Source organism: Melopsittacus undulatus, chromosome 6 (assembly GCF_012275295.1).
Source record: "Melopsittacus undulatus isolate bMelUnd1 chromosome 6, bMelUnd1.mat.Z, whole genome shotgun sequence".
In the NCBI taxonomy this organism is placed as follows: domain Eukaryota; kingdom Metazoa; phylum Chordata; class Aves; order Psittaciformes; family Psittaculidae; genus Melopsittacus; species Melopsittacus undulatus.
The window spans coordinates 24,409,049-24,434,859 of NC_047532.1; the positions used below are offsets into that span (position 1 = coordinate 24,409,049).

Consider the following 25,811-nt stretch of genomic DNA (forward strand, 5'->3'; position numbering starts at 1 on the left):
CAGCACCCAGGCTGTCTGCCCACACACTCATAGCCCTTTCACATTTCTCCAAAGGATATAGCCTGAATTAAGAAAGAAAAAAAAAGGAAATCCTAAGAAAATTGTGAGGGTGATGAACCACTTTGCTGTGCCCAGGAGCTGCCCTGGACAGCATTTCCTGTACTCAGCTCTTTGTGCAATGGCAGTGGAGGAGAGGGGCAGAGGCTGGCTGGGGCCTCCCCACAGCCCTTTGCAAGGTGGACACCCTCAGTCTGTGTTCCCCCACTGCCCCATGGGTGTGCTGACTGCCATGGTGGCTGGGCGATGCTCACCCACAGGTCTCCTGCCAAGCTCATTGCACCCCTCACACCTGAGCACAGGGGGAGGAAGATACCCAAAACTGTGCTCCAGCCTCGGCAGGCTGGGAAGAGGGGAGCAGTGTGGGCTGGCCCCACTGGAGCTGGGAGGTCATGCCAGAGTCCCCTAGAGCCCATTCCCCGGGGGTCATGCAAAGCCCTGTCTTCCTCTGGATTAAGCCTCAGGGGTTACCTGGAATGTCTGTGCTCTATGTGACTTCCCATCACTGCACTGTACTTCCCACCACTGGCCTGTACCCCATCACTGTGACTTCCAGGCAACCAGCAAACCCACCAACTCATTGCTATACTGGTGCCAGGTAGGGCCCAAACACTGCCTGCCTTTAGCTCCCCATCACGTTGCAGTGCAAGGCACCATGACAGCATTTAAACTGTATGTCAATGTATATTTATGCCTGTCTCTCAAAACTACTTCTTTTGGTACAAAGGACACTAACTTCCAAACTATAAAACTCACAACCAAACAATGAAACTCACATCCATTGAAGGTACAAAAGGTGCTGGGGAAATCAGAATGACACAATTTTTACAGAATGTTCTCAAGTGTTTTCAAGAACTAGCCAGTGATTACCTTTTCACCCCACATGGTCATAGGTAAGTGCCACTTTTCTTCATTGGTTTCTACTGGTTTTAAGAATCAAATAACTTGCTTCAATTTTTTCTTTCTTTTCTTTTCCCCAGTAATATACTGAAGAGCTCCACTTTTACCTATTCGGTAGGATCACGTTCTGCTTTACATTAACAGACTTCAATATAGGAAATGAATGTGTGTCCAGTCAGTAACTAAAATGTCTGGACTGGATGTGTATTAATTAGAAGAATGAGGATGAATTAAGGCAGATAAACTTAAGAAAATACAATACCATTTCTATTGAAAATTGTGCAAAAATGGTGACTTAAGGAAGCAGAAAACACTTTCACAAATCCACTGGAGTCCTTTGGGCTCCAGCACTTACAGCAGATGAGCATGTCCCTCACCAGTACCTGTAGAGCCCTGCAGCGGGTAGGTAGGAGGCTGATGGTGGATGCAGCAATGGCTTGTGCTGGGCACAGGGGCTGGGGCGTCTCACCTAAAACACAAAGGTCTGGCTCTGCTTTGGACCCTTTGGCAGGTGGTATATTTGGGTATCTCCACCATGTCCTGTCCAAAGTCCCCTAATTTGCACTAGCTTCTGCATGTGGTGCATCAGAAGCATAATATCTTCTTAACTCTTAGAGCAGCCTTGTTCAGTGGCATGACATTCAGGCTTAGTCCCTGATCTTGTTCCCACTGGCAGCAGTGGCACACATGTAGTTATTGCAGAGTACCACAGCTGTGTGGCTGCTGCACCACACAGAAGTGAGAAGTTGCTGCTCTGAGTGCACAGGATCCTAGCACCAGGGAGGCAAGCACTGGGAGACACAAGCAGCAACCTGCTATGGCAGCTACCCAACCCATATCTGTGATGGGGCCTGGCACAGACACATGCGTGGTGCACAGAAGACAGTCACAGACTAAAAGTCAATGAAACTGGGGATGAAGAGAAGCAATACAGAACTCTGCTTCCATAACCAGCGAAATAAGGAAGCCTTCATCATTTGTCCATGCATGGATTTATTACCAAATCAGGTATTTATAGGAAATCATAACAGTTTCTACAATAATAAAGTTTAATACTTTAAATTACTTGGGAAGATTCCACATATCCTTAACACTTAATTTAGTTATCTCTATTTTCCTTAGGATGAGTTTTCTTACACCACACAATAAAAATACTAAAGTGTTTCTGTTTTTTCCTGTGTTGCAATGTACAGCTTCATGCACTGCAGTCTTCGTTCTCACAAGAACATGCTATGTGTGCATCAATAGCGTCCTGAATATCTTCTGACTTCTGGTCGAACTTCGCCTGTTTGTCTGTCAGACTGGTAGCAGAATCTGATGGGCAACAAGAAATACAAATGGGCAGTTTACCTCAGAAGTCGTTTTGCAAAGTACAGTATTTACCATACCCTAGTCATTAATTACAGCAGCTTGGCTTCTCCTCGCTGGCTCACATATTTATATTTGTTTAAGAAGTCACACAGCGATGATCCAGGAAACCCACTTAATTAATAAGCCAGTTCTACCTTTAAAACTACTACTTCCATGCAGAATTTTATTAATCATACATTTAGGGAAGGATATTATGGTCTTAAAGGAAACCTGGGACACAGGCACGAACCTATCATCTATATAATCTGTATCTACCTTATCTAATCTCTTATAATCTACTGCATACCTATAAAAAGGACATCCTCCTATATCGCTGTACCTGTATGCAGGAATCTTGTCCACACCTGCCTTTCTATTGCCTAAATCAGTTCAGTGAAATAGGATCACACCCGAAGTGTGATATATAAAAATATACAAGGTGAGGATCCCTGTTACAGGGTGCTGCACATGATCAGATGTGGCTGAATCCTCACAGGCTGTAAGACAATGAGGATCCCTGCTTCAGGGTGCTGCACATGATCAGATATGGCTGAATCATCACAGGCTGTAACACACAGCTGTACTGTTACACTGACCTTACCTTGGTAGCTCAAAGCACCGTGAAGGGGAGTTCAGTTTGTATTTTAAATTTTGGTATAATGAAAACCACTGTAAAATTACAACAAAAAGCCACCTCTCTCACTAAATGAAGCTTTACATATTAATGAAAACAGGAAAGGTCTTCAGTCAATATTGCAGTAAGTCTCTAGCTGTGAATGTATTAGATTATTCATACATTTACAGAGCAATAACTGAGCCAAGGCACAATCTATTAAGTATTTTCTGCAGCTCCTATTCAGTAGGATTTCTGTTGATTTACCTGCTGGGAGACAGTGGAAACCAACAGTGACAGGAGTAGTCTTAGTGGCAGAGCATCCTTTCATACAGCGCAGCACAGGCTCTGTAGAATAGCATTTGGACTCTACACCCGCAAGCTGAACGGTCTTCTCAAGCTTCACAAATGAGCGCCGCAGTTTGCAGACTGTAACACAATCATTGGTGATAGTTTATGTGCTTACATTCAAAATCTTCAGAACTCCCCAGAAGGACCCATTTGCCAAAGCTGGTGATTTGCAAACAACTTGCCTCTGTGAAAACTGTATTTTGATCAGAAGTGAAGCAGCGTAGCTGACTTTGGAAAATGTTTATTATAAAATACATTGGACTTCGTTCCTACATGCTAATCTAGAAATAAATCAGTTGCATTTGACATTAACTTTTTGTAGCTCCCTATTGAATTAGCTGATTTAAAAAGCTACGTAAAGTTAATTTCAAATGCAACTGGTTTAGTTCTAGATTAGCATGTAGAAACGAAGTCTAATGTACTTTATAATAAACATATTTCAAAGTAAACTGGCTTACTGAATAGCTGCAAAAGAGTTTGAGAATATTGAGTACTCAGCAGTGGAAATAAAGGATTTCTGACCAAATAAAAGTAATCACTAAAGAATTACACTATTACTGCTGTCATTCAGACACAGAATTGCTGCTGAGAGAGATCAAAAGTCATTGCTCCCAGCCAGTAATACTGAGCTCATTTTGGATTCCCAAGACAAGCAGTGACGTGTGTGTGTGAAACTAAATTGACCACAATTTATTCCTGATTATAAGCTTTAGTCTCTAAAATTCCATCCATTTTTGTCATATGTTAAAAGGAAACACAGTATGTGGTCACTACCAACCATGGTATTGTTACTGTGTACTTGCATGTGGATTCCGTAGCCATCTATAGCAAGTTTTATGCCCAGTATAAGTGACAAAGACATAGAAGGGTAAGAGTTAATGCACAGCTAAACATATAAAAGCCATCTCCAGGGATCAAGGAAATCCTTCTGACCAGGACAAGTCTTCACAAACAGAACATGCTGGTTCTCCTTGCAGCACTATGGAATGCTGTTGCATCAGAACCTCAGCTGACAGTATCAGCACACCATAAGATCCTAATCTACTGAAACACTTAAAAGACAGCTTTTTTATTTCAGCAATGTAAGTAACTCCCTGGAGCTGCTCATGCACTTGAATGCTTTGCTTGACAGGTTGCACTAGTCCAAAAATCAGGTGGTCAGACATGGTAATCATTACTAATCTCCATCTGACTTTTTGATGAGTCAAATGCTGGAAACTGATGTCTGGAAAACGCTGTTATGCCTAAATCAAAGCATTCCATGGGAGTTTATCCTCTTATATTTCTTTTCGTGATCTTCTAAAATACTTCAAAACTGAAACAAAGATGTCAGCTGACTGGTGTATTTTGCCTCATTTATTTAACTTGAGATTTCTTACTTCTTTCTAAACTAGCAAGAAATTTTAATACTTAATATATTAGTCAATAATGAATTGTTATAAAAAGTTTTTTATTTCCAAAATGTTTACAGATTTGATATTTTATAAAGAGATTCTGCATTTTCTAAACAACTGTAAAAATATTATATTAAATTTATTAGAGCTTGCATACCTCCTGTACACGGCTTTTCCTCCAAAATCCAAGAATGTGCAAAGCTCACTGCGTCTTTAGCTAGATATCCATTGGGCATCCGATATTCTTCTTCACATTCTGCATCATATTTTCCACATATCCCACATGTTTTCCCTGCCATCCATAAAGCAACTTGAATCTGTGAGAAAAATAGTAAGAACCATTTCAAGTTAGAAAAAAGTAACACCTATGGAGCAGATTTTTGCTATCAGGTCTCTTCCAGTATAAGCAAATAAACGAACATTTAAAATCTCTTTGGTAAGAATCCAAAAGATCTGACTGTCAGATGCCAAAGCCCTGTGGTGCTGCAGTGTCTTTAACTGCTCCAGCCTTTAAAACCTACTGTGCCATTCTGGTGTGTTAAGTTATTAATAATCTAGACTATTAATAGGCTGAAGCTTTTGCTTGATGGATGTTTTCATAGTACAGGCGATAGATCTAGTATGGTTTACTGATTTCTTACATTCCATTTTCACATTGTTTTTAGTGCAGCCTTTAAAGCATTCATTCGTCTTAAAGAAGGGCTTCATTTTTGCTGATCTGAAGATCTAAACAGCTGTAAGAACAGTGGACAGGGGCTGAAACTCATCTTTATTGCAAATGCAATGCTGACTCAGTGTATGTGCACTCACACACCCATTTCCCAACACACACCTGTACTGCAAGAATAAGGTATTTTTGTTGGTGAAAGATTCTTACTTCTGCTCAGAAATAAAGCACAGGACTGTGCAGACCTGTAGTGTTATCTTCCCTTTGGGTCTTTTTTTGGGCCCTGCACATATTTGGCTTTGCCACTGTACACTCTTGCACTCATACATACAGATTTAAGGGAATCTATGGAAATTTCTCAACACACAAGCTTATGAATAGGTAGAAAGATACCTTGAATGTGTATCCATCAAAGTACAATTTGTCAATGCCATAGGCTGGGGCAACAAGTACAAGCCATTGATTTTCACTGTAGATCCACAGAGGAGCACCTGGAAGAAAGCAATATTAAACGAAGCAAAACCAAATCCAAAACAGACCCAACTTAGCTTCTTCAAGAAAAAAAGAAAGCAACTGTCATGTTGTCATGTACCACAATTATAACTTCCCTAGTACTTAAGAAATAGGACAGAGCTCAGCACTGCCAGTTGCTAACACAGTAAGATTTAGCCTAGTTCAAATACTACAGCTCTACAGGAAATACCTGCACTGTATATAGTCACTGACTACATAGCACAAAATGAAACAAAGTCCTCCTGTACTTTTTTCTCTTTTTCCTAAAACACGTGAAAATGAAACAACAGGTGCTGCTTCACTTACCAGCAGATGCATATGAAACATTTGTCGTGGGGCTTTCAACCCCATCTACCAGCAGTTTCACTTGTCCTCTCACAGGGCGCATATCAATTTCACTGTTAACAAGAAGAGTGTTCATACCCTGTTTGTATGATATTCACATGCTTACAATGACAAAGACATTTTCCTGCCCACTGAGTATCACTGGTCACAGTATAACCTCATTTCAACTACTTAAATTACATCGGGGTATTCCTGTCACATAAGATGCAGGATAACATCATCAGCATCACATGGAAAGTGAATAAGGGAGATGTTGAAATCCCATGGGCTGTTAACCATAACCGTAAAGCTCAGATCTAAGCTCCTCTGATGTTAAGTATGGACAACATAGTCCCTCATGCTCCCAGCATCTGGCAGGAGTTACTTACTGACTGCCAAGCTTGATGTTAATTGCTTTCAAGTCCACAGCTTCTTCAACATTCCTCATCATCACTAGGAACTTCAGGTCAGCGCTGCAATCCTGAGCCAAGATGTGGTAGCAGTTTGCTGGCATTGTGTAGTTAAACTGAACTTCGTTAAAGGTTGTTATCTTGTTGTAGGAAACTGAGCAGCGAGCTGGTTAAATAAAATGCCAGTGAATATTTGCTTTTCCATAAAGTCATTAAATGAAATATTTTATTTTTAGTGCTATATTATTTTAGCTTTATATTTTTTTCCACTATGTGATATTTTTGCATCGACTACAGGGGCTTTTGGCTATTAAGCACCCATAAATTCTAAAAAAAGCATGGAAAATATACTCCTCTGTCAGAAAATAGTTCCAGAAAGTTTATTGTACCTTGGTCCCTGAAATGTTTATGATTTCTGTGCTCTATGCATAATATTCTCTCCCAATTGAACCACCCTCACATTATTATATCATATGTCCTAATTAACTGGAGACAAATAATCCCAGAAAAATTCCGAAGATGCTCAAGTCATTCAGGAGACAGAGGATGACATGCTTCTGAAACCAATTAAACCCTGACCTTTCAAATTCTCCAGCACTGCAGAGGGGGCATTAGCAAAGACATCCCATATGGGAGGCTGCAGCTCTGAAGCTGGTATCTTCGGACCTACAGGGAGTGGCAGGGGAAGCCTCATGGCTTTTTCGTAGAGGATTATCTGAAAAAGAATTCAAAACCACACTCAGAATTGTGCCAGGTATTCACAATTCATATTCAGCAAACTGCTGAGATCAGCTTTTTCTCCTACTTGGAATTTTATTTCAATTTCTTCTATTTTGGCTGACAAAGACTGTGTGAACACAACTCATCTGACCATGAGTTCTTTTGCTTCTGCTTACAGTTTTCTCTCATAGTGTGGGTTGTCAGTCAGATATTATTAGGGAAAGAATTATTCAGAGGTGACACTTCAGAGGTGGTTAGGTGAACACTTACGGAGGTACTACAGATGGAAACATGTCATTATAAGTACCCACAACACTCTCCCTTTTCCATGAGCAAAATAATTCTGTAAATATTCTTGGATGTAATATTAAAAGGTTGAAAATAACCAAAAGTTGTTTTAATCATTTGCACCCAACCTGATGCTTACTTAATTTTTTTTTCTTAGAACTGATCCACTGTAATAAAAATGCAAGTGTCACTTTTCTAATAGGAAAAAATAGGAAAGTGATAATATTTTGCAATTACATCAGGAAGTTTGACAACAACATCACACGTCCTTGGAGAAGTTAGAGCCACGATCACCCTGGCTTGTCGAGAAGGATTCTTGTCTGCTTTTTCAGAGAAGCCCAACATAAACGCAGCCCCAGGAACAAACTTGTAAAACCTTCAAAAATTCAGATCAGAAAGATCTGGTGAAACAGAGAAGCAAAAACCAGCACACATCCCAACCAGATTGCCTCACATCTGTAAGTAGCATAGGGAGTCTTCAGGGTAACTGATGAGGTCCCCATGACTATTCTGCTTTCCTTATTAAATCTTCAATGAAAGGAAGGATCTGTTCTTCAGTTTTCAGCAATTATGCCCAAAATAAAGATTAGTGTACATTACAGTAGCATGGCTATGATCTCCCACTCAGCTTTTATGTCCAAGTGCAGTATTCAGGCAGATCAAAGAATAAAATAATAGCCAGTAATTTAACCATTCACTTTAATCCTCATGAGTGGATGCTGATTTTTCCCAGCTGACTGATACAACAGATGAGTGTCATTAAAGACTAAAACCTCACCATTCTGCTATGGATCTGACACTTGAAGGAACTTTAGGCCACTCCACTTTTACTTGTGCAGCAGGGTGGGCAGCAAACCGCCCAGTTACCAGCTCAGTTGAAATCTTGTAGTCCTGGCAATTCCGGCCCCATTTCAGATAAGCCTATAATGGAGAGAGAAACGATCCATTTTTAAATGCATGGAACATGTTTTTTCTATGATGCATACAGCTGTATATAACTATTTTTGAGTCTTACCACTGCCTTGTGAGCATTGAGGACTGAAGCATCGGCACAGAGTTTCCACTTGCTTGAATCTGTGAGGTTTGACACAAATAGCTGCATTCTGGGCCTGACGGAGTCAATATCAGTATACACCACAAGCTGAAGGCCTCCTATCTTTTCACCATTATGAATGCCATGAAGAAAAACAGCTAATACTGGTGTTTTAACATCTCCCAAAAACTTAGGCTAAGAAGAAGGGAGAGAAAGTATGCAAAGAACAGAATTATAAAAGAGTTAACATTTTAGATGCAAGATCTAGACGGCTAAACGAAAAATAAGCAACTGAATTGTAAATATGCACCAGTGTATGTACCACGCATAAATACATGCCTATAACACATATGTCTTTAACATGCATGGCTCATTCTATATGAGCTAAAATTTTTGCCATTTCCCAAGCTACAGTTCTTGCTGTGGAAATATTCATATTATTAGATTACAGTAATGACTATATGGTTTGGGCTTCATATATTCACCTGTGAAAGAAAGTAGTTCAATTTGACTAACAACATCGGCTGACAGTTGTACTCATCACTCATCCTCCCAACAATAACATCTCTCAGCTTTTTGCCTGTCTGCCTGGTCTGTTGGCTTTCATCTCCCACTTCAGCTGTGAGTTCAGTGGGGCGGGCAGCTATTGTGTTTGTGCAGCACCCTAGCACAAAATATAATCCTCCAGGACAAAGCCTTCATCATCAAGAACCTCCCCCCTTGAGACCATGCTGTGACCTGTAATTCCTTCACTCCATTGTTAAGACTTCATCACTTTTCCCAGTGAGGAAGCCTGCATGCATCAGGCTGAGTGGTGCTGAGGAGCCAAAGTGCTACATGTCGCTTCTGGAGCATGTCTTCCACTGAGGCTCTTCTTAGCCTCAGCCTCCGCCACCATCCTTGCACTGGCAACGCAGCACCTCAACTTCCCTCCTTGTTGCAGAGGTCACAGGATCAGTTTCTGCAGCTTCTGTTGGCTAGGAGTACCACGAGGGAAGGATTGTGGTGCCAGTAAGAAGGATTCTCACCTCATTGCTGAGGAAAGTGCACATGGGAACTAAGATGTGTGTCTCACTCTTAACTGATAGGTGAGACTTGAGAGGTTGTTATGTCTCTCTTTGCATTATCCTAGCTGTACGATTACTGCAAGCACAAGGCCCCTCTGCCATTCTTCCAAGCTGACAAAATCCCCTAGAAATGATGTAACTAACCTGGGAAGCAGCTCGAGATGATGCATGACTGGATCTGGTAGAGGCATACTTGCTGCTAAATTGTTCAGCTGGGAGTTTCATTTTTGGGAACTGCAAGAAGAAAACACATCATGCTGTAGAGGGTAATTTAAAAGCATGTTTGTACAAATTGCACAAGGCAGTGCTGCAGAATACTCTCTGTCCTGGCACTTGGTGTTGGTAAACTTGCGTTCCAACCCTGAGCAGCTCAATGACTTGGAATATGCTTTGTCCTGCTTAGTACATGTGATCTAACTCTGAAAAATCTTCTTTACCCAAATATATCTCACCCCTCAGAAGAGACATATAAGGAAAGTGTCTAGATGAGAATTCCCTGTGTCAAAAAATGATGACCAGAGGGAGTCAAATTGAACCAGCCTCTGTATTCAACATGAAAGACTAGAACTGATTCATTTTGCTTATGGAAGGGCCTAATCAACTGGAAGACACACTGAATGGACCAACTGAATGGACACACAGCTGAACTTCCCTACTTTCTGAGAAACACTAATATCAAGCATACTGCTCCTGGTTGGCCCACACCCTAGGAAGAAACTTCTGCTATACTGAAGTACCCTAAAATATGGTATCCTCCTGTGTTTTTCAACACCACTATCCCAGTGATTCCAGCCCAAGAAACAAAATGATCAAAGCCAGTTGAATGACCCAAGCTCTGATGGTAGAATCTTTGCTCCTCCAAAGTGGGCATCCCCAGTCCCTTGTATTGCTTTGATAGAACTTTGCATCTAGTTTGCAGAGCCATAAATTGCATCATGTGGAGAGCATAAAGGAGAACACAGCTCTTTGTCTTTATGCAGCTTAGAAGAACCACCACAGTTGATTTGGTGTTCTAAATGTTATCAGTACTGTAATTTTCCTCAAGAAAGACAGTAAGTTGCCTTTAAGGTTTCCATTTGACTCACAACAAACTCCATACTTAATTTACTGTGGAAAGAAAATCTCACCTCTTGTCTATCCGCTGATTTAAAGCGATACATATAGATCTCATCATCTTCCTTTGAAAAAAAAAAAAACAACACAAGAAGATGAAAAGTCTTAGAAGAAAAGAAATGCTGTAATTACATTGAAATCTGAGCACTGGGAATTAAGTAAGGATTTGACTAATTATTCATATGTAGTTCTATATGCTTAGTCACAAGCGCATAACGCAAGATTTGAAGTAGTTTATATAAAACATGTTCCTACTGCAAAATTAAGACAGAAACATGCAATATATACTCACAGAAAGCAATAAGTTAGCAAAAAACTGGTTCCATGCCTATAGCAAAAGTTTCACATATTTGAGGTGGTCTGAACTAGACATCTGAGCAAGTGCTTGCAGGTGTGCTTGCAGAATAAATATTGGGATATTATGTTGCTAAAATTTACCGTGTTCATTCATAATTTCAGGATTATGCTCCATCAGGAGCATTTCAGGATTATGCTCCATCAGGAGCAAGATTAACAAACATTAGCAGCATCAGTCAATTTACTGGCAAAGTTACCCATATTTTGGAATATCTGCTGCTGCTGCCATCTTCCAGATGTCCTGAATGATGCTTATGACTGTGGTGACTTGATGACTCGCTGCTGCTGCTACTGCTGCTGCTGCTACTGCTGCTGCCATTCAGATACCTTGAGTGATGCCTGTGGCTATGGTGACTTGATGACTTGCTGCTGCTGCCACTGCTCCTACTCTTACTACTGCTGCTGCTGCTCCTCTTACTACTGCTGCTGCTACTGCTCTTACTACTGCGGCTGCTACTACTCTTACTACTGCTGCTGCTACTACTCTTCCTGCTGCTGCTACTGCTGCTACTGCTCTTGCTGCTACTGCTACTGCTCTTGCTGCTACTGCTCTTGCTACTGCTGCTCTTGCTGCTGCTGCTCTTGCTGCTGCTGCTCTTGCTGCTGCTGCTCTTGCTACTGCTGCTCTTGCCGCTACTGCTCTTGCCGCTACTCTTGCTGCTGCTGCTCTTGCTGCTTGCATCTTTGTTTCTTGCTTGCTTTACTTCATCATTCTCATCTTCATCCACAGCCTTTTTATGATCAGGAGAAGCAGCAGATGATGAGGAAGAGGAGACAGCTGAGGAGGCAGAAGATGAACTGGAGGGATTTTTTGCCTTCGAGTCTATCTCAAGCTCTGTTAGCATAGTGTTTCCTTTCTTAGAAGGTTGCTTCTTCTGATGTCGTGTTTTATTTGCAACCTGCAAAAACAGTTCAAAGAGAAGTGCAAGAGATGTGATACATCTGGTTCTGTATTTACAAAGTAGAACTTCCCTGGGCATCAGACAAGCTGCTCACATCAGCCTTTCAAGGAACAACTTCCCTTCTTCACTCACTGCAGAAGCTGCAGAACCCCTTATATCAACTCTGCCCAGCTGAAATATATCTCAGCACAGAGGACTAGCCCAAGCTGGATGCCCTCCGTAGCATCAATCCTTCCAGATGTGGCTTTGGCTTACAGGCCTGGCACTGGCACCTTTCAAACTAACCCCGTCCCTGCTTTCACACATCAGCTTTCCACACAGAACTTCAAATTCTTGGCTTCATCTACGGGAAAATATTCCCCTCTCCCCTGCTCAAAGCCCCTTACCTTGAACACCTTTTCAATGCCTAGAATCTTCTTCAGCTTAGCTTTAATGTCCTCATATGGAGATGATTCATCCGCTTCCTCAGAATCCGAGTTTACCTCATGAATTATTTTGGAAGCTGCTCTGGATCCTGCCTGAATCTCCAGCTGAATTTTGTCAATATCAGCATCTGTTCGAACTACACACCAATTGCACACATGAGAAGGCTATACTGCTTCAAACAGCACAGACAAACCTAAGATCACATTGTACCTGGCAGCAAGACTATTTTAGCTTCGTGTTCTCCAATTAATCTGTGCAAATATGTGTTTTTTAGGAAGCTGGCATCTTGTGACCTTCCGGAAAAGCAGAGCTGACAACCAAGGCGATACAGTTTGATGCAAATATCTTGTTTACGAATTTTTCTTCCTATGCCATGGCGAAGATCCTCTTGAGAGCTATAGGCATGTTTCCTTGGCATGCTGTCAGCTTCTTGCTGCATTGGAGATGAGTATGTGAATACCATTGGGAACATACCATAGGCAAGAGTAAAACTGCACACATGTGCATCATGGAGAGGATAAATATTACTATATAAGCAAAAAAGAATAAGTTACCATTGTGAAACCTTCTCTGGAAGCACTCTCTGCTGGTTTGAAAGGTTCTTCCACAATATCCGATGAAGCATCTTCTGGAAGAATTGAGGTCCTCTTTTCAACACCTAGTTCTCCTATATTTCTTGATACAGCAAAAGCTTTATGTCTGTTGAGATAGGTGTAAACAAATGGTGAATTATTCTGACCCCTTGTCTTTAGATTACATGAAATACATCCCTGTCAGTATCATGTGACAGCACAGAGATATGATGTTTGAACACAGAGATTTTAGATGCAACTATAAACAAAAATATTAAAGACAAATAAGAGTTCCTGACAAATACCAGTTTCTTGTATCACAGGAAATTTTCAAAATCAGGATGAATTTAAACAAATTTCCAAAACACAAAAGGCGTTTATTTAAAAGCAAAAATTACCCCCCACCAAGTCAATAAAATAATAATAAAAAAATAAACCCACACAATAACAGGCAAATTAAAATAAAAATTAAATTTCTAAATAATTTAGGTATCTTTTGACTTCTAACTCCTCTATTCCTCTTCCTTGCTCTTTATCCCAAAAGTTCTGCTACACAATGAAAAGTCACTCTGCCTGTCTAGAAACCTCTGTAGGACATCAGCAAACTGCAAACTTGTAAGGTTTCAGCAACTACCATACCTTCCAGCCACTATCTCAGTTTCCTCAAGGCATGGATTTGTTTCAATCTTGATGTTTTTCTGTTTCACATCTATCTTGGCATCAAACTTGATTGGCACTCTTGCCACGACCTTGCCTTGAATTTCAACAGCCTGTTGAAAGTATTCTGTGTTGACACCCATTGTTGCGACTGTATGCATGTATAAGCTGAAACAGAGTGAAGCAGTCAGGTGTAAGAAAGGTGCTCCTTTTCAACATGTGGTTCCACCTTTTCATAGAACTCCACCACATGTAAAGCCTTAAAAACCTGCCATACCTTGGGCTTATGTCTGCTCGAATCTGCACGGTGGATTCAAGCAACTGAGAAGGTCTAAAGTCTCCAGTTAAAGGGGGGGTTATCTTTCCATCAACTGCAAATGACAGGACAACATTTGAACATGGTAAAAGGTTATGATGCAACACACTGAAAGTGGAAATGAAAATATAGGAAGAAAAAAGGAGCTGACACAAGTTGAAAGTTTGTTAATCAGTATCACATTAAAATTCCAGAAATGCAAGGAGCCAGAAGACAGAGTGAATGGCAGGCAATCAGGCTAAACAAACCCTGCTTTCCAATCTTTACTCATATCAAGTGTGAATATCTTTCTTGTACTGCAGACACAAAACTGGGTATTGAAATCCAGATGCAGCCTCAGATGTGCTAAATAGAGGGGAAGAATAATTTTCAGACTGCTCTCGCTGTTGCAGCCAATAGTGCAGTTGGCCTTCATCACCACAAGAGCACACTGTTGATTCATTATACTAGCTTGTCCTCTAGGCCTCCCCAGCCCTTTTCTGCAAAGCTGCTTTGTCCGGGTGATGCCCAGCCTATACACTTGCATGGGTTACTTCATCCCAGGTGAAGAACTTTGCATTGCCTTTGCTGAATTTCATCATACATTTGTCAGGCCATCCCCTCCAGCCTGTCAGGGACCCCTAGGATGACAGCCTGACCCTTCAGTGCAGTGACTGCTCTCACCAATTCAGTGTTATCATTGACACAGATTTGCTGAGGGAGCCTACTTTTCCAAAGTTCATATTGTCAGAAGAGACAATTAACAAACGCTGAGAAGCTTATCATGAGTAACTCACAACAAGCCACCAATTAGACTTTCATCTGTTGACTACTCTTGGAGAATCAGCAATCCATACAGCCTTCACTCATTTTGTAACCCATCCATTCACAAAATCACAGAATCCCAAGGGTTGGAAGGGACCTTGAAAGATCATCTAGTCCAACTCCCCTGCAAGAGCAGGGTAGCCTAGAGTACATCACACAGGAACTTGTCCAGGCGGGCCTTGAATATCTCCAACCTAGGAGACTCCACAACCCCCCTGAGCAACCTGTTCCAGTGCTGTCACTCTTACAGTAAAGTTCTTCCTGATGTTAACGTGGAACCTCCTATGCTCCAGTTTACACCCATTGCCCCTTGTCCTATCACTGGATATCACTGAAAAAAGCCTAGCTCCATCATCCTGACACCCACCCTTTACATATTTGTAAACACTGATGAGGTCACCCCTCAGTCTCCTCTTCTCCAAGCTAAAGAGACCCAGCTCCCTCAGCCTCTCCTCATAAGGGAGGTGTTCCACTCCCTTCATCATCTTTGTGGTTCTGCGCTGGACTCTTTCAAGCAATTCCCTGTCCTTCTTGAACGGAAGGGCCCAGAACTGTATGCAATATTCCAGCTGCAGCCTCACCAAGGCAGAGTAGAGGGGGAGGAGAACCTCTCTTGACCTACTAACCACACCCTTTCTAATGCACCCTAGGATGCCATTTGCCTTCTTGGCCACAAGGGCACATTGCTGGCTCATGGTCATCCTCCTATCCACCAGGACCCCCAGGTCCCTTTCCCCTTCACTACTTTCCAGCAGGTCAACCCCCAACCTGTACTGGTACATGAGGTTGTTCTTCCCCAGATGCAAGACTCTATACTTGCCCTTGTTGAATTTCATCAAGTTTCTCCCTGCCCAACTCTCCAGCCTGTCCAGGTCTCGCTGAATAGCAACACAGCCTTCTGGTGTGTCAGCCACTCCTCCCAGTTTAGTGTCATCAGTGAACTTGCTGAGGGTACACTCAGTTCCCTCATCCATACCTTCCCAGCTCGGCTACAAGGATGTTATTTAAACAAAAATAGATAAATAAAAATATCCACAAAACAAGAGGCAGGTATTCAAAGCTGTTATTAAAACAGACTAATAAACCAAACACTAAGAGCAGTGAAGAGTGGGCATATACAAGACTTCTGTGTAAAGAGACTCCATGTGGTGTCAGCAGAAGCAAGGGTCAGTTTTGCCTAGACTAAAAGTCTGCTGCACAACACAGTATGATCGCTGAATTAATTTCTTGATAAGTATTTGTACTTGCATATTTAGTGTTTTAAAACAGAGCTCTCTGTCTCTTTTCAGAAGCCTTCTTCTCTTCATGCCTTCTCTAACATTATTGATAGTTCCCTTTTGATTGTCTTCTATTTTTCCTCTGCTCAAATCACCATTGAATCCTGCTTAGCCTGTGTGTGCATCTCTCGGGAGACACCCCCTTCTGCCCATGTTTATCTCAGCTCTCCATGTTTATCTCTGCCTTTGAACACTGTGATCTTTCTCTCTGATTTCTTAGATTTCCACCTCAACTTCTCTGTCTCCAGCCTACCCAAGGATGAGTCAGAAATCAGGTGTGTCCAGCCTCTCTTTAAGCATATTCACTGCTTCCTCTCCACTACAAAAATTAGTTCTTTTTCTAACTTCCTGTTTTTCCATTTCTTTCTCCAGCCCACCTTGGCCTCTCCCTCTCAGCCCCCGCTCAGAGCTCACATGGCTGATCCTGTACTTCCCACTCACCATTGGCTGCTGCTCGTGCCAGAGCAGTTGTGTATGACCCGTACTCCAGTGGCAGGCCAGTGCAGGTAGGAACGATGTAGCGCAGCTCTCCAAGCCACAATGGCTGTGTCCATTGTCCTGCAATACCATTGCGGATTTGGCTGGCGACTTTCTTTATCGTGGTGCTCCTGTCAGCTGGTTCTAGCACAGCCTGCAGTAAAACAGAGATCCAAGAGGCTGAGATATAAAAGTACAATGGTGTCAAATCTTGCAAAGAGAAGTAGGGGTCCCTGTTACCTTCATAATCTGATGCAGGACTTCCTTATTGATGTTGACATAGGCCAGCTCTTGGCCAAATAGTTTCAAGTAGGCTGATATCAAGGGGGTTTCTGTTGGCAGCTCTTTCCATCCCAGCAGCTAAGGAACAGATAAAGAAATAAGCAAACTTCCTTAATGCAACACTTTACAAATGGTATTTCAGCAAGGTGATCAAAGCCATCACTGACCAAGTTGCAGTCTTCCACTGCTACTGGTGTTTGTTTGCTGTTTTGTAGGTAGCACAGTGCCACAAATTCAGACTTTCCCCTCTCATCAAGGTGCCCATGAATATCTTCATGTGTTTAGTATTCTGATGCAGTAACATTTACAGAGAAGGCCTGGGCCACTAGTACCACCAAACCCAGTTTGAAAGCACAGCAACAAATCACTTTTTCTCTGAAGCCAAAAGTATGTTCTTGTAAACTAAGTGAGGTAGCTGAAGGGAAGGATGGGGAAGCCTGCCAGCCATGAAACACACGTGACGCCTGCCTTTCCTGTCTCCTCCCAATGCTCCTTGTGCAGCCATACATGAAGTTGGGCAGAGGCTGGGCCAGAGCAAGACTTTGCAGAAGCTATTGCAAACATCACAGGAGCGATGTCCCCAGCAGTTCCACTGCAGATTTTGTTTTCACAGAAATACTTGAGCTGACTTCTAGGCAGGTATTTACCTTCTGAGACAGGGCTTAACTAATATGAGAAACCTCACTAAATATCCCTTCATATAATGCACACATTGCATTACTAAAAATACCTACAGCTTTTCCAATCTCCTTTATCTTTTTGTATGCAGGATATTCAGCAAATGGGATATTCTGCTTTGTGATAACATCTGTGAGGCCTTCCACACGGACACCAGCCTACCAAAACAACACAAGAAAGAGCAGTCTGAAACATACTTACAGAGATGAAACTTTGTGGTCAATTTTAATTTCAATTTGTCTGATTAATAATTCAGGTAAATATTTACCTCCACCAAATCAGCCACTGAGCCTGCAAAATATGCCATCAGCTTGGAAATTGTTGCTGATGGGAACATCGTTCCTGGGCTGTTCATAACAAAGACTTCTCCGGCAGCACCAAATTTATAGTTATCTATGGCAGAAGTAAAGAAAAGACATCTTTTTTTTCTAACCATTCCGTTTATCACTCAAGATCAGATTTCTGCAGCTTTTTCCATTGCCAACTCTGATGTATCATTACATAAATCTTTTTAGGCACAAATTAATAAATGGCTACTCGTGTGTTTTCAAATATATGACTGTCACATTTAATTCAGTATCTTATTGAAATGAAGAATGACATATTTCTCCAAGGACTTAATGTCTGTTAAGAATGGGTTCCTGAAATGGTCAATGAAATGATTTTACTCACCAAAGTAACCACCAATACGCACAACCTTGCTATACCGATAGCTGAGCCTGTCCAGTTTGGGGGCCAGCAGCTTAAGGGCAATATTGCAAGCTGAAGATCTAAACAAAATGGGAAAGGTAATAACATTAAAAAATAAGATGCACCCCCATCAGGATATGAACTGAATTCAGTTTGTCAGCACATGCAGTGCTCACCAACAGGAACATAACAGAACTTATTATTTGCAGATTGCCCACTTTGCTCCTGTCTCTACTTACATGTTGTACAAGTACGGCAGTCTACTCTTCGACAAAGCCTTCATGTGGGAATACACAAAACTGGCCACTTGCAAATTGCGCTCTTTCATGGCCACATTAGCTATTGTTGTTATTAAAGGAAGGGCAGGCCTTGTCTCAAAGATAATAGCACAAGCCATCATTCGCACTTCCGGAGGAAGCGACTGGTCTGCAAGGATCTGGATGAGATGTCCCTGCACCTTCAGAGAGAAAACAGTGACTGAAATTACCAATAATCGAGACTTTTTTTGCAAACTGGATCCACACATAACCCACAAGAAATATGGGAAAGGGGATCATTATCCCTGCAGAAAGGTTTCCTGATCTTTTTTACTGCATGGTTCCACATAATTTTATTAAGAGGAGGCCATGGAGGAACAGCCCCATGGAGAACAGCTGGCACTGAATCTGAAATAAACATCCATGTATGAATGTATTAGGTCAACTCACCACAACCAGAAACACATCAGCATAGATTTTTGCATTACATTTAAGAGTAGTGAATAACTTTGGAAGAAACAACTGTAAATGGTAAGGCAGATTCATTTTTTGGAGTAGCTCCACTGATTTGGTGAGCATGCCTCACTATTTTTTAGATTACTTTTAAAAGGGGAGCTTCAGCAGCTCACCAAAGACTGTCTGAGTGGATGCTATCTGCTGTCTCATACATCTCCTATATCTAAGCCATCTGAAAGGCAGCAGTCTTGCTCATGCTCAACATATAAGCAACCTCCACAGGAGGTCAGCGGGAAAGGTCTAGAAGAGGCAGAGCAATGTCAACATTTTGCCCAGGTGTTCAATAGGAAGTGTCTCTCTCTCTCCTCCTGACTATCAAGGCAGTTTAAATTAAATGTCTGACTTTTAGGTGGCTAAATTTCCACCATAGCGTAGGCCTTAGTTGGTTATGATAGATGACTAAAGAAACACTGCTGTTATCTTACTAGAAGCTTCCTACTAATAATTACTACAGCTTAGCAGAAAACACCGGTTTAAATATAAAACTGTACTGTGTTGGTCTTAAAAATAATGTTTTTTGGGTTTTTTTTTTTTTTTAACTGGGCTGAATCCCTGCACATGACACCATTAAGCTCATTACCCTTACAGTATATAGTCTCTAATTCACTTAGTAAAGAAATCCCTGGCAGATTTTACTTACTGTTTTGGAGTCTTTCCAAGCTATTTTTCTCAAAGCCATTATGGCATCAATCTGAATGTGGATGGGGATGTCAGAAGCACTTGATGAAGATATGGGAAGGAACTTCTGGATGCGCTTCATGCTGGCTGGTTCTCCCATGTTGCCAATGCATTTCAGAGCTAATTTCATTTTGTCTTCACGGCCCCTGCTGATTGCTTCATCTGCCAGATCATGGATGGGCTATAAACACAGCACAGTTCAGTCTTCCTAATATACAGATTATCCACAGTGTTCCCCTTCCCCACTGAAAAGCCTATCACAATAAAGCTAGTGGATTTAATATCATTCAGTGATGGCTTTTCTCAGGATTTTACCTTACAATGTGAAAACTGTGTTTTCAGTGATGAAGCAAATTAATTAATTAGTTGCCTTTGTTCTGAAGGAGACCTATGAAATGTGTATTTGTGATCCCAATTGCTATTTTTATTCTCTATCCTAAAAGATCTGGGCTAATGTAATGAACATTACTGAGCTATTAAGAGCAACCTGACAAAAAGAAGCCTACCTGAAGAACTTCTTTAGGACAAGATGAGGCCTGAGAGCAGTATTTATTGACCACAGAACTGTATCCCAAGCAGGCAACTTGCTGAAGCATGGGACTTTTCTGGATTCGAGAACTGGTTATTAAATCCTATGGGGGAAAAAAGTGAGGGGAAAAAAAAATTGCTATTTAATATGGTGCTTCATATATCTTTCAGAGCAGGAAAATCATCAGAGCTTATCTAAGGGGAGCAATTCAGAATGATTATTGTTCATATCCAAACAAATTAAATCAGCATGTCATATTTGCAAGCTTCACTTAGGAGCTTAATTCCCCATTATTCTCAATGTATATATAGGTTTTCAAAGCACCATCTTGATTTTCCTCAACTGAGCCTATCACTGAAAATACAAAGATTATGGGTGAACATCAGTGTATAAATGGAACATCCTTAGAAAAATGTGCAACTCCATTATATTAATGGAGATTATAATGGAGATGGATAGATTACATTAATGATGCATTCTCATATCATATCATTTTTTTCCTATTTAAAAAGAATAACATTGACTAGAGGTGGCAAAATCCTGTTCAGAATACATGATTCATTATTGTATCAAAATAGTTGATGTTTGCACTACTACTTGCACTTCTAGTTCGTAGGAATAGCTTGCAATTAAAAGAGCTATTCTTTTTAAATGAAATTACAAACAAATCACCGTTTGTTTCAGAAGTAAGCAACTGAAGTGGACAAAATGTAGTCTGCAGAAGGCATGATGTGATCCCAGCAAACTAAAATGGGAGCTATTCTCTGATGCTGTTATGGGAAAAAGACTTGCGTATCCATGTAGCAAAGTGAAGACACAAAACTGAACTCCCCTCTCATATGCAATGCCAAAAGAAATCTATGGCTCAACATTTGCATAAAACTAGTGTACATGAGAGGAGTATCCAGTCTCTGCTGTACTGAACAATCAAAGGCTGTTATCAATTTTCATTCCTTTTATAATCAGATAGTGAAGATTCACACAGATTTACTCACTGCTGCTATTGGAACGGTGTTTTCATCAGCTTTTATTAAATGAAGAGCAAAAGAAACACTGAGAAGAGTCTGAATGTAGTTAAGGTCATCGTTGCGAATTCTGGTCTTAATGAATTTGAGTGCTTCTGCAGTGCCTGTTACAGAAACTGCACTCAGCAGCCATCGCCTGAAAGCAGGTTAAAAAAACCCACCTTAGTGTTAGCTCTTCATTCTCCAAAAATGGAAAAGTTAATACAATGAAATACCTGTAGCGGGGTTTATCTGAAAATTGCTTCCAGGTGGATTCAAGAGTATCAGTGCTTGCTATCCGGCAGAGCTGGACAAGCTCCGAGAATCTGTATGGAACATCATCGTGGAAATCTTGTTGGTTATTCTGGACTATGTGTTGTAGTGTTTCTACTATCTGTTACAAAACATGAAAGAGAGAGGGCATGTGTAATTAAATCTTTTAGAATTTATGATCATTATTCTTCTATTATTTTTTCACAATTAGTGAAGCAATTTGAAGACCTAAAAATACTATACCCGTTGCTCAGGGTTCTTCATCTTGATCAGCTGCAGTGGCATCTGTGGCAGTGCTGAGGAGAAGTCGTAACGAAGGCCTCCATAGCTCTGCATGGAAATGTCTGGAGTACTCCCCCGTTCACTTCTCACTTCAAGCAAGGTGAGTTGTTGTCTGTCAAGAGACAAGTGTCGCCAGAGGAATGAATTAGCTCTCTTCCTCCATCTGCCTTGGCTGTTTGTTGGTTCAGCAATACTGTGACAGTATCAGTTTTACTCTTTAATAATTATTCTTATCACAGTAAAATATTACAGTTTGCTAATGGACAAAGCCTCTCAATTGGAACAAAATAGTTCTGTAATCAATGATCTTATTTCTACATGCAACATCTTCCTCCTGACACTAAAAATTAGACCTTTTTTATGACAGAGTAGTAAAGTTGCATTCTTATGGCATAAGCAAACAAAAGAGGTTTTCTCCTTTTCTTCCATGTACTTGCAGTGCCAAGTTCACCAGGGCACAAATAAAGAATGGTTCACTGAATTTTTAAAGTGTAGAAACCCTAAGTATGAGTACTCACAGCTTTACCCAACTGCTGTGGAACTCAGTTCTCATTTCACTTCCACTGGGGGTGAAAGGGACTGCCAGAATTCTCACTCTGAAGCAAGCCCATGTCCTGCCTACCTTGCTTCCATGACAGCAACACCAGTAGGTTCACTGAATGGTGAGATCTGATAGACCTGCTGTGAGACCACTTCTGTGATCAGGGTGCCACTGTCTGACTGCTTCAGTTTGTAGGAGAAAGCTGCAGTCCCCTTTATGAGCCTTGCTTTCTGGAGGAGGAGGACAGAGAGATCCAAAGAGTGAACAGGAGCAGAATGGCCAGGCTTGTAATTAAGAAGATGTTTTCATGTCTCACATACCATCGCATCAACAGGACAAGGATAGATGTAAGCCAGTCCAACACTCTTGGTGACTTTTTCCTGGCAGTTATTTTGGTCCACGGTTTTGGTAACAGAGACTCGGCCATTCTTCCTGTCTTCCTGGATGATGTACCTTGTATGGCAAACACCTCCAATTCCAGCCTAGCAGATCAATACAGATAATGAGACCTCCCAATTATGCCAGTATTTCACTGTGTGAGAAATTTTACTGAACAATGATTCTGAAGGAGCAGCATGAGGGTAAGGACCTACTGAACTGATTTAATTATGTTTTGAAACCTTTAACCATCACACACATTTAATCCTATTGAACTAAACAATAAACATGAAAAATACTCAGGGGATAGAGTTAAAAATGAACAAGTAATCAATTAACTAATATTGACAATGAGCAAGTAAAATGGATCAAGTAGCTGACTCAGGGAAGCCATATAACAGATACATCCATAGCTAATCATTCCTTTTTCTTGACAGAACTGTTTGTTAAGTCTTAAAAAGAATCCAGCCCTGAAACTTTGTTCAACACATATGCACACATTTTCTTCTGTGTGACTGAAAATTATCCTTTTTTTGATGATGAACATTTGAAAGTAGATGCAAACAAATAGAAACTTCTAGGAAGAGCACCTGAAGAGAACAAATACATTCAGTAAAGGAGTTTTAGAATGGAAAAACAAACCTCTTGCAATTCATACACATTCTGTGACTTTTTAATGGTTATCTGTATCATGTTCAGTATTCCTCTCACTATGTTAATACATAAACTGGGGCAGTCTTCTGGGCCATAAATGTTTCCAACCCGTCCACTATCGTATTCAAACTTGAAGGGGCGGCTAAAACATGAAGAAACCATCTGGGTGATTTTGGAAGACCGAGTAAATGGGTCCCTGGGCCAGACGCCATTGTATTCCTCGAATTGTGGAGAGCGGATCTAGGAGGAAATAAAGTTATGTAAGTGAATAAAGTTACTTTGGTACTATATATGCAAATAGATTGGAAGAAATTAACATAATCACTAGTTATATACTCTTTCCTTCCAGATGTAGGCTTAGGAATTCATTCAGCAGTTTATTCTTTTGTCTCTTGCTTACACTATTATAAAACCAGCACAAACCCTGTGGGATCAGCAGTGGTATTTCAGCTTACAGATGCAGCTGACATATTGCTATTATCTCATAGGGACCTTTTAAACATTTTACTTGCATTAGCTCTATACAGAGAAAGACTGATTCAAAAAATAATTTAAAAATTTCAATTCAACCTTAAAATAAATATTTTGCTTTAGGTGAAATTTAGTATTTAAAAGATCTATGGCATTCCAAATGTAAAAAAAGAAAATTTGAGAACATTTCATTTTCCAAATTTATTTGTTTTTACTAAACTGGTTGCAATGCCTAGCCCATAATTTTGACATGTTGCCCTCGTCAGTGAACGATCTACCACTCAGCTACAACCAGCAAGGGCTCTGTCACTGAACTCAGTGCTCAGAAAAGAAACTCTGATTTGTAACTAAATCGAACAGAAAAATAAAAGTATTTTTTCTGAAAAATATTTATTTCAGATGGGTCAGGTCCTGTCTCTATTGAGGCTGGCAGAGGCATGATTGCACACGTACAGATCTCTCACTGCATTATCCAAACACTACATGTTATTACATGCTCCTTTTTAATGCCTTTCATTTTTAAATCTTTCATCACCTATCACTTTTTATTTTTAGCTTGTATCATTTTTTAAGTCTACATTTAGTAATTTTCTGTATGACAGTAAATCTGCATACCCAAGTCTGGCTTCCCACAGAGACTGGAAATGTGTGTTGAGATTAGAATCAAATCTTGAACACAGAGCAGGCTTGAGTGCTTTGAGTTAGAAACAGTGATTTTCTAGCAGAACCCCTGATTTTGGTACCTCTATTTCCCTCATAAAGTCTTGAGGAACATCTGCTACAAACAATTTCCACAACAAACACTGGTGACTAGATGCTAAATCACTTGTCACTTCCAAGAGTTTAGCTTGAGATCATTCCCTGACATTGAGGGTGTCTTGAGGATGATCAGGGGGCTGGAGCACCTCCTGTAAGAAGGCAGGCTGAGAAAGTTGGGGCTGTTCAGCCTGGAGAAGGCTGCATGGAGACCTCACAGCAGCCTTCCAGTATCTGAAGGGGGCCTGTAAGGATGCTAGAGAAGGACTTCTTATTAGGGACTGTAGTGATAGGACAAGAGATAATAGGTTAAAACTTAAACAGGGGAAGTTTAGATTGGATATAAGGAAGAAATTCTTTACTGTAAGGGTATTTGAGGCACTGGAATGGGTTGCCCAGGGAAACTGTGAATACTCCATCCCTGGCAGTGTTCAAGGCCAGGTTGGATGAAGCCTTGGGTGACATGGCTTAGTGTGAGGTGTCCCTGCCCATGGCAGGGGGGGTTAGAACTAGATGATCTTAAGGTCCCTTCCAACCCTAACTATTCTATGACATTATCTACAGCACTAAGGCTCTACTTGTATTTCCAATAGCTTTCCTAAACCACAGATTAGCATGGTGCAGTTATAACTGTGATTTATAGTCTGCTGTCGTACAATACATTTGGTAGTAGACACAGTACCTTGAGGAGGTAAGTGTTCTCTGACAGCTCACTGATCTCTAGTTTGCTGCTCAAGCGCACACCAGCTTTGGCTAAACCTTTTTGTTGAAGCCCATTCAACACCCAGCCTTCATAGCTGTACAAGTGGCTCTTTCTGCTACTGAATGCAGGGTCTGTGGGGAAATGAGAACAATTTTTCACAATACTTGCAAGCACGTTCCAGGGAGTAGAAATTACAACAAAGTCACCAAAAGAAGGCCATAAAAGGAAATTTACTTACCAATATCAACCTTCTGGCTACCTGCAAAAACAGACAGAGGACTAATGAGTAACTGTCAGTCTAGATCAAATTGTTGCCATTAGACTTGAGGAAATTTGGGGGAAAAAGAGATGAAGGGATATGTAAGCTTACCTACAAAGGTGAGCGCTAGTGCAAGTACGATTCCCCTCATAGTGAAGGTGAATGAGGCTCTGTTTGTCATGGTGAGACTTTTATGGAAGAAAGCTCAGGAACACGTGGCCAGGTTCTGCTGAATTCTCAAGTTTTTTATCAGTTTATGTAAACACTTCCCG

The 25,811-nt window shown here is 41.0% G+C and overlaps 1 protein-coding gene across 1 annotated transcript; it reads right to left on the bottom strand.

Moving 5' to 3' along the window:
- Positions 1–1,930: 1,930 nt before the first annotated feature.
- On the bottom strand, positions 1,931–25,720 carry LOC101869887 (vitellogenin-2-like). The gene is made up of 35 exons (XM_013129546.3): positions 25,651–25,720; positions 25,519–25,539; positions 25,260–25,411; positions 23,339–23,590; positions 22,639–22,800; positions 22,400–22,548; positions 21,739–21,889; positions 21,459–21,616; positions 21,214–21,379; positions 20,196–20,321; positions 19,652–19,870; positions 18,478–18,695; positions 18,221–18,318; positions 17,817–17,941; positions 17,605–17,706; positions 16,829–16,948; positions 16,553–16,742; positions 13,992–14,085; positions 13,697–13,882; positions 13,040–13,184; positions 12,696–12,918; positions 12,446–12,621; positions 11,355–12,056; positions 10,815–10,865; positions 9,832–9,921; positions 8,603–8,815; positions 8,366–8,508; positions 7,825–7,963; positions 7,159–7,294; positions 6,559–6,745; positions 6,152–6,243; positions 5,726–5,823; positions 4,823–4,982; positions 3,188–3,349; positions 1,931–2,271 (listed from the first exon to the last, which is right to left on the bottom strand). Exons 1-35 carry the CDS (start codon positions 25,718–25,720, stop codon positions 2,153–2,155), a joined length of 5,595 nt encoding a protein of 1,864 aa, XP_012985000.3. The 3' UTR covers positions 1,931–2,152.
- Positions 25,721–25,811: the final 91 nt, after the last annotated feature.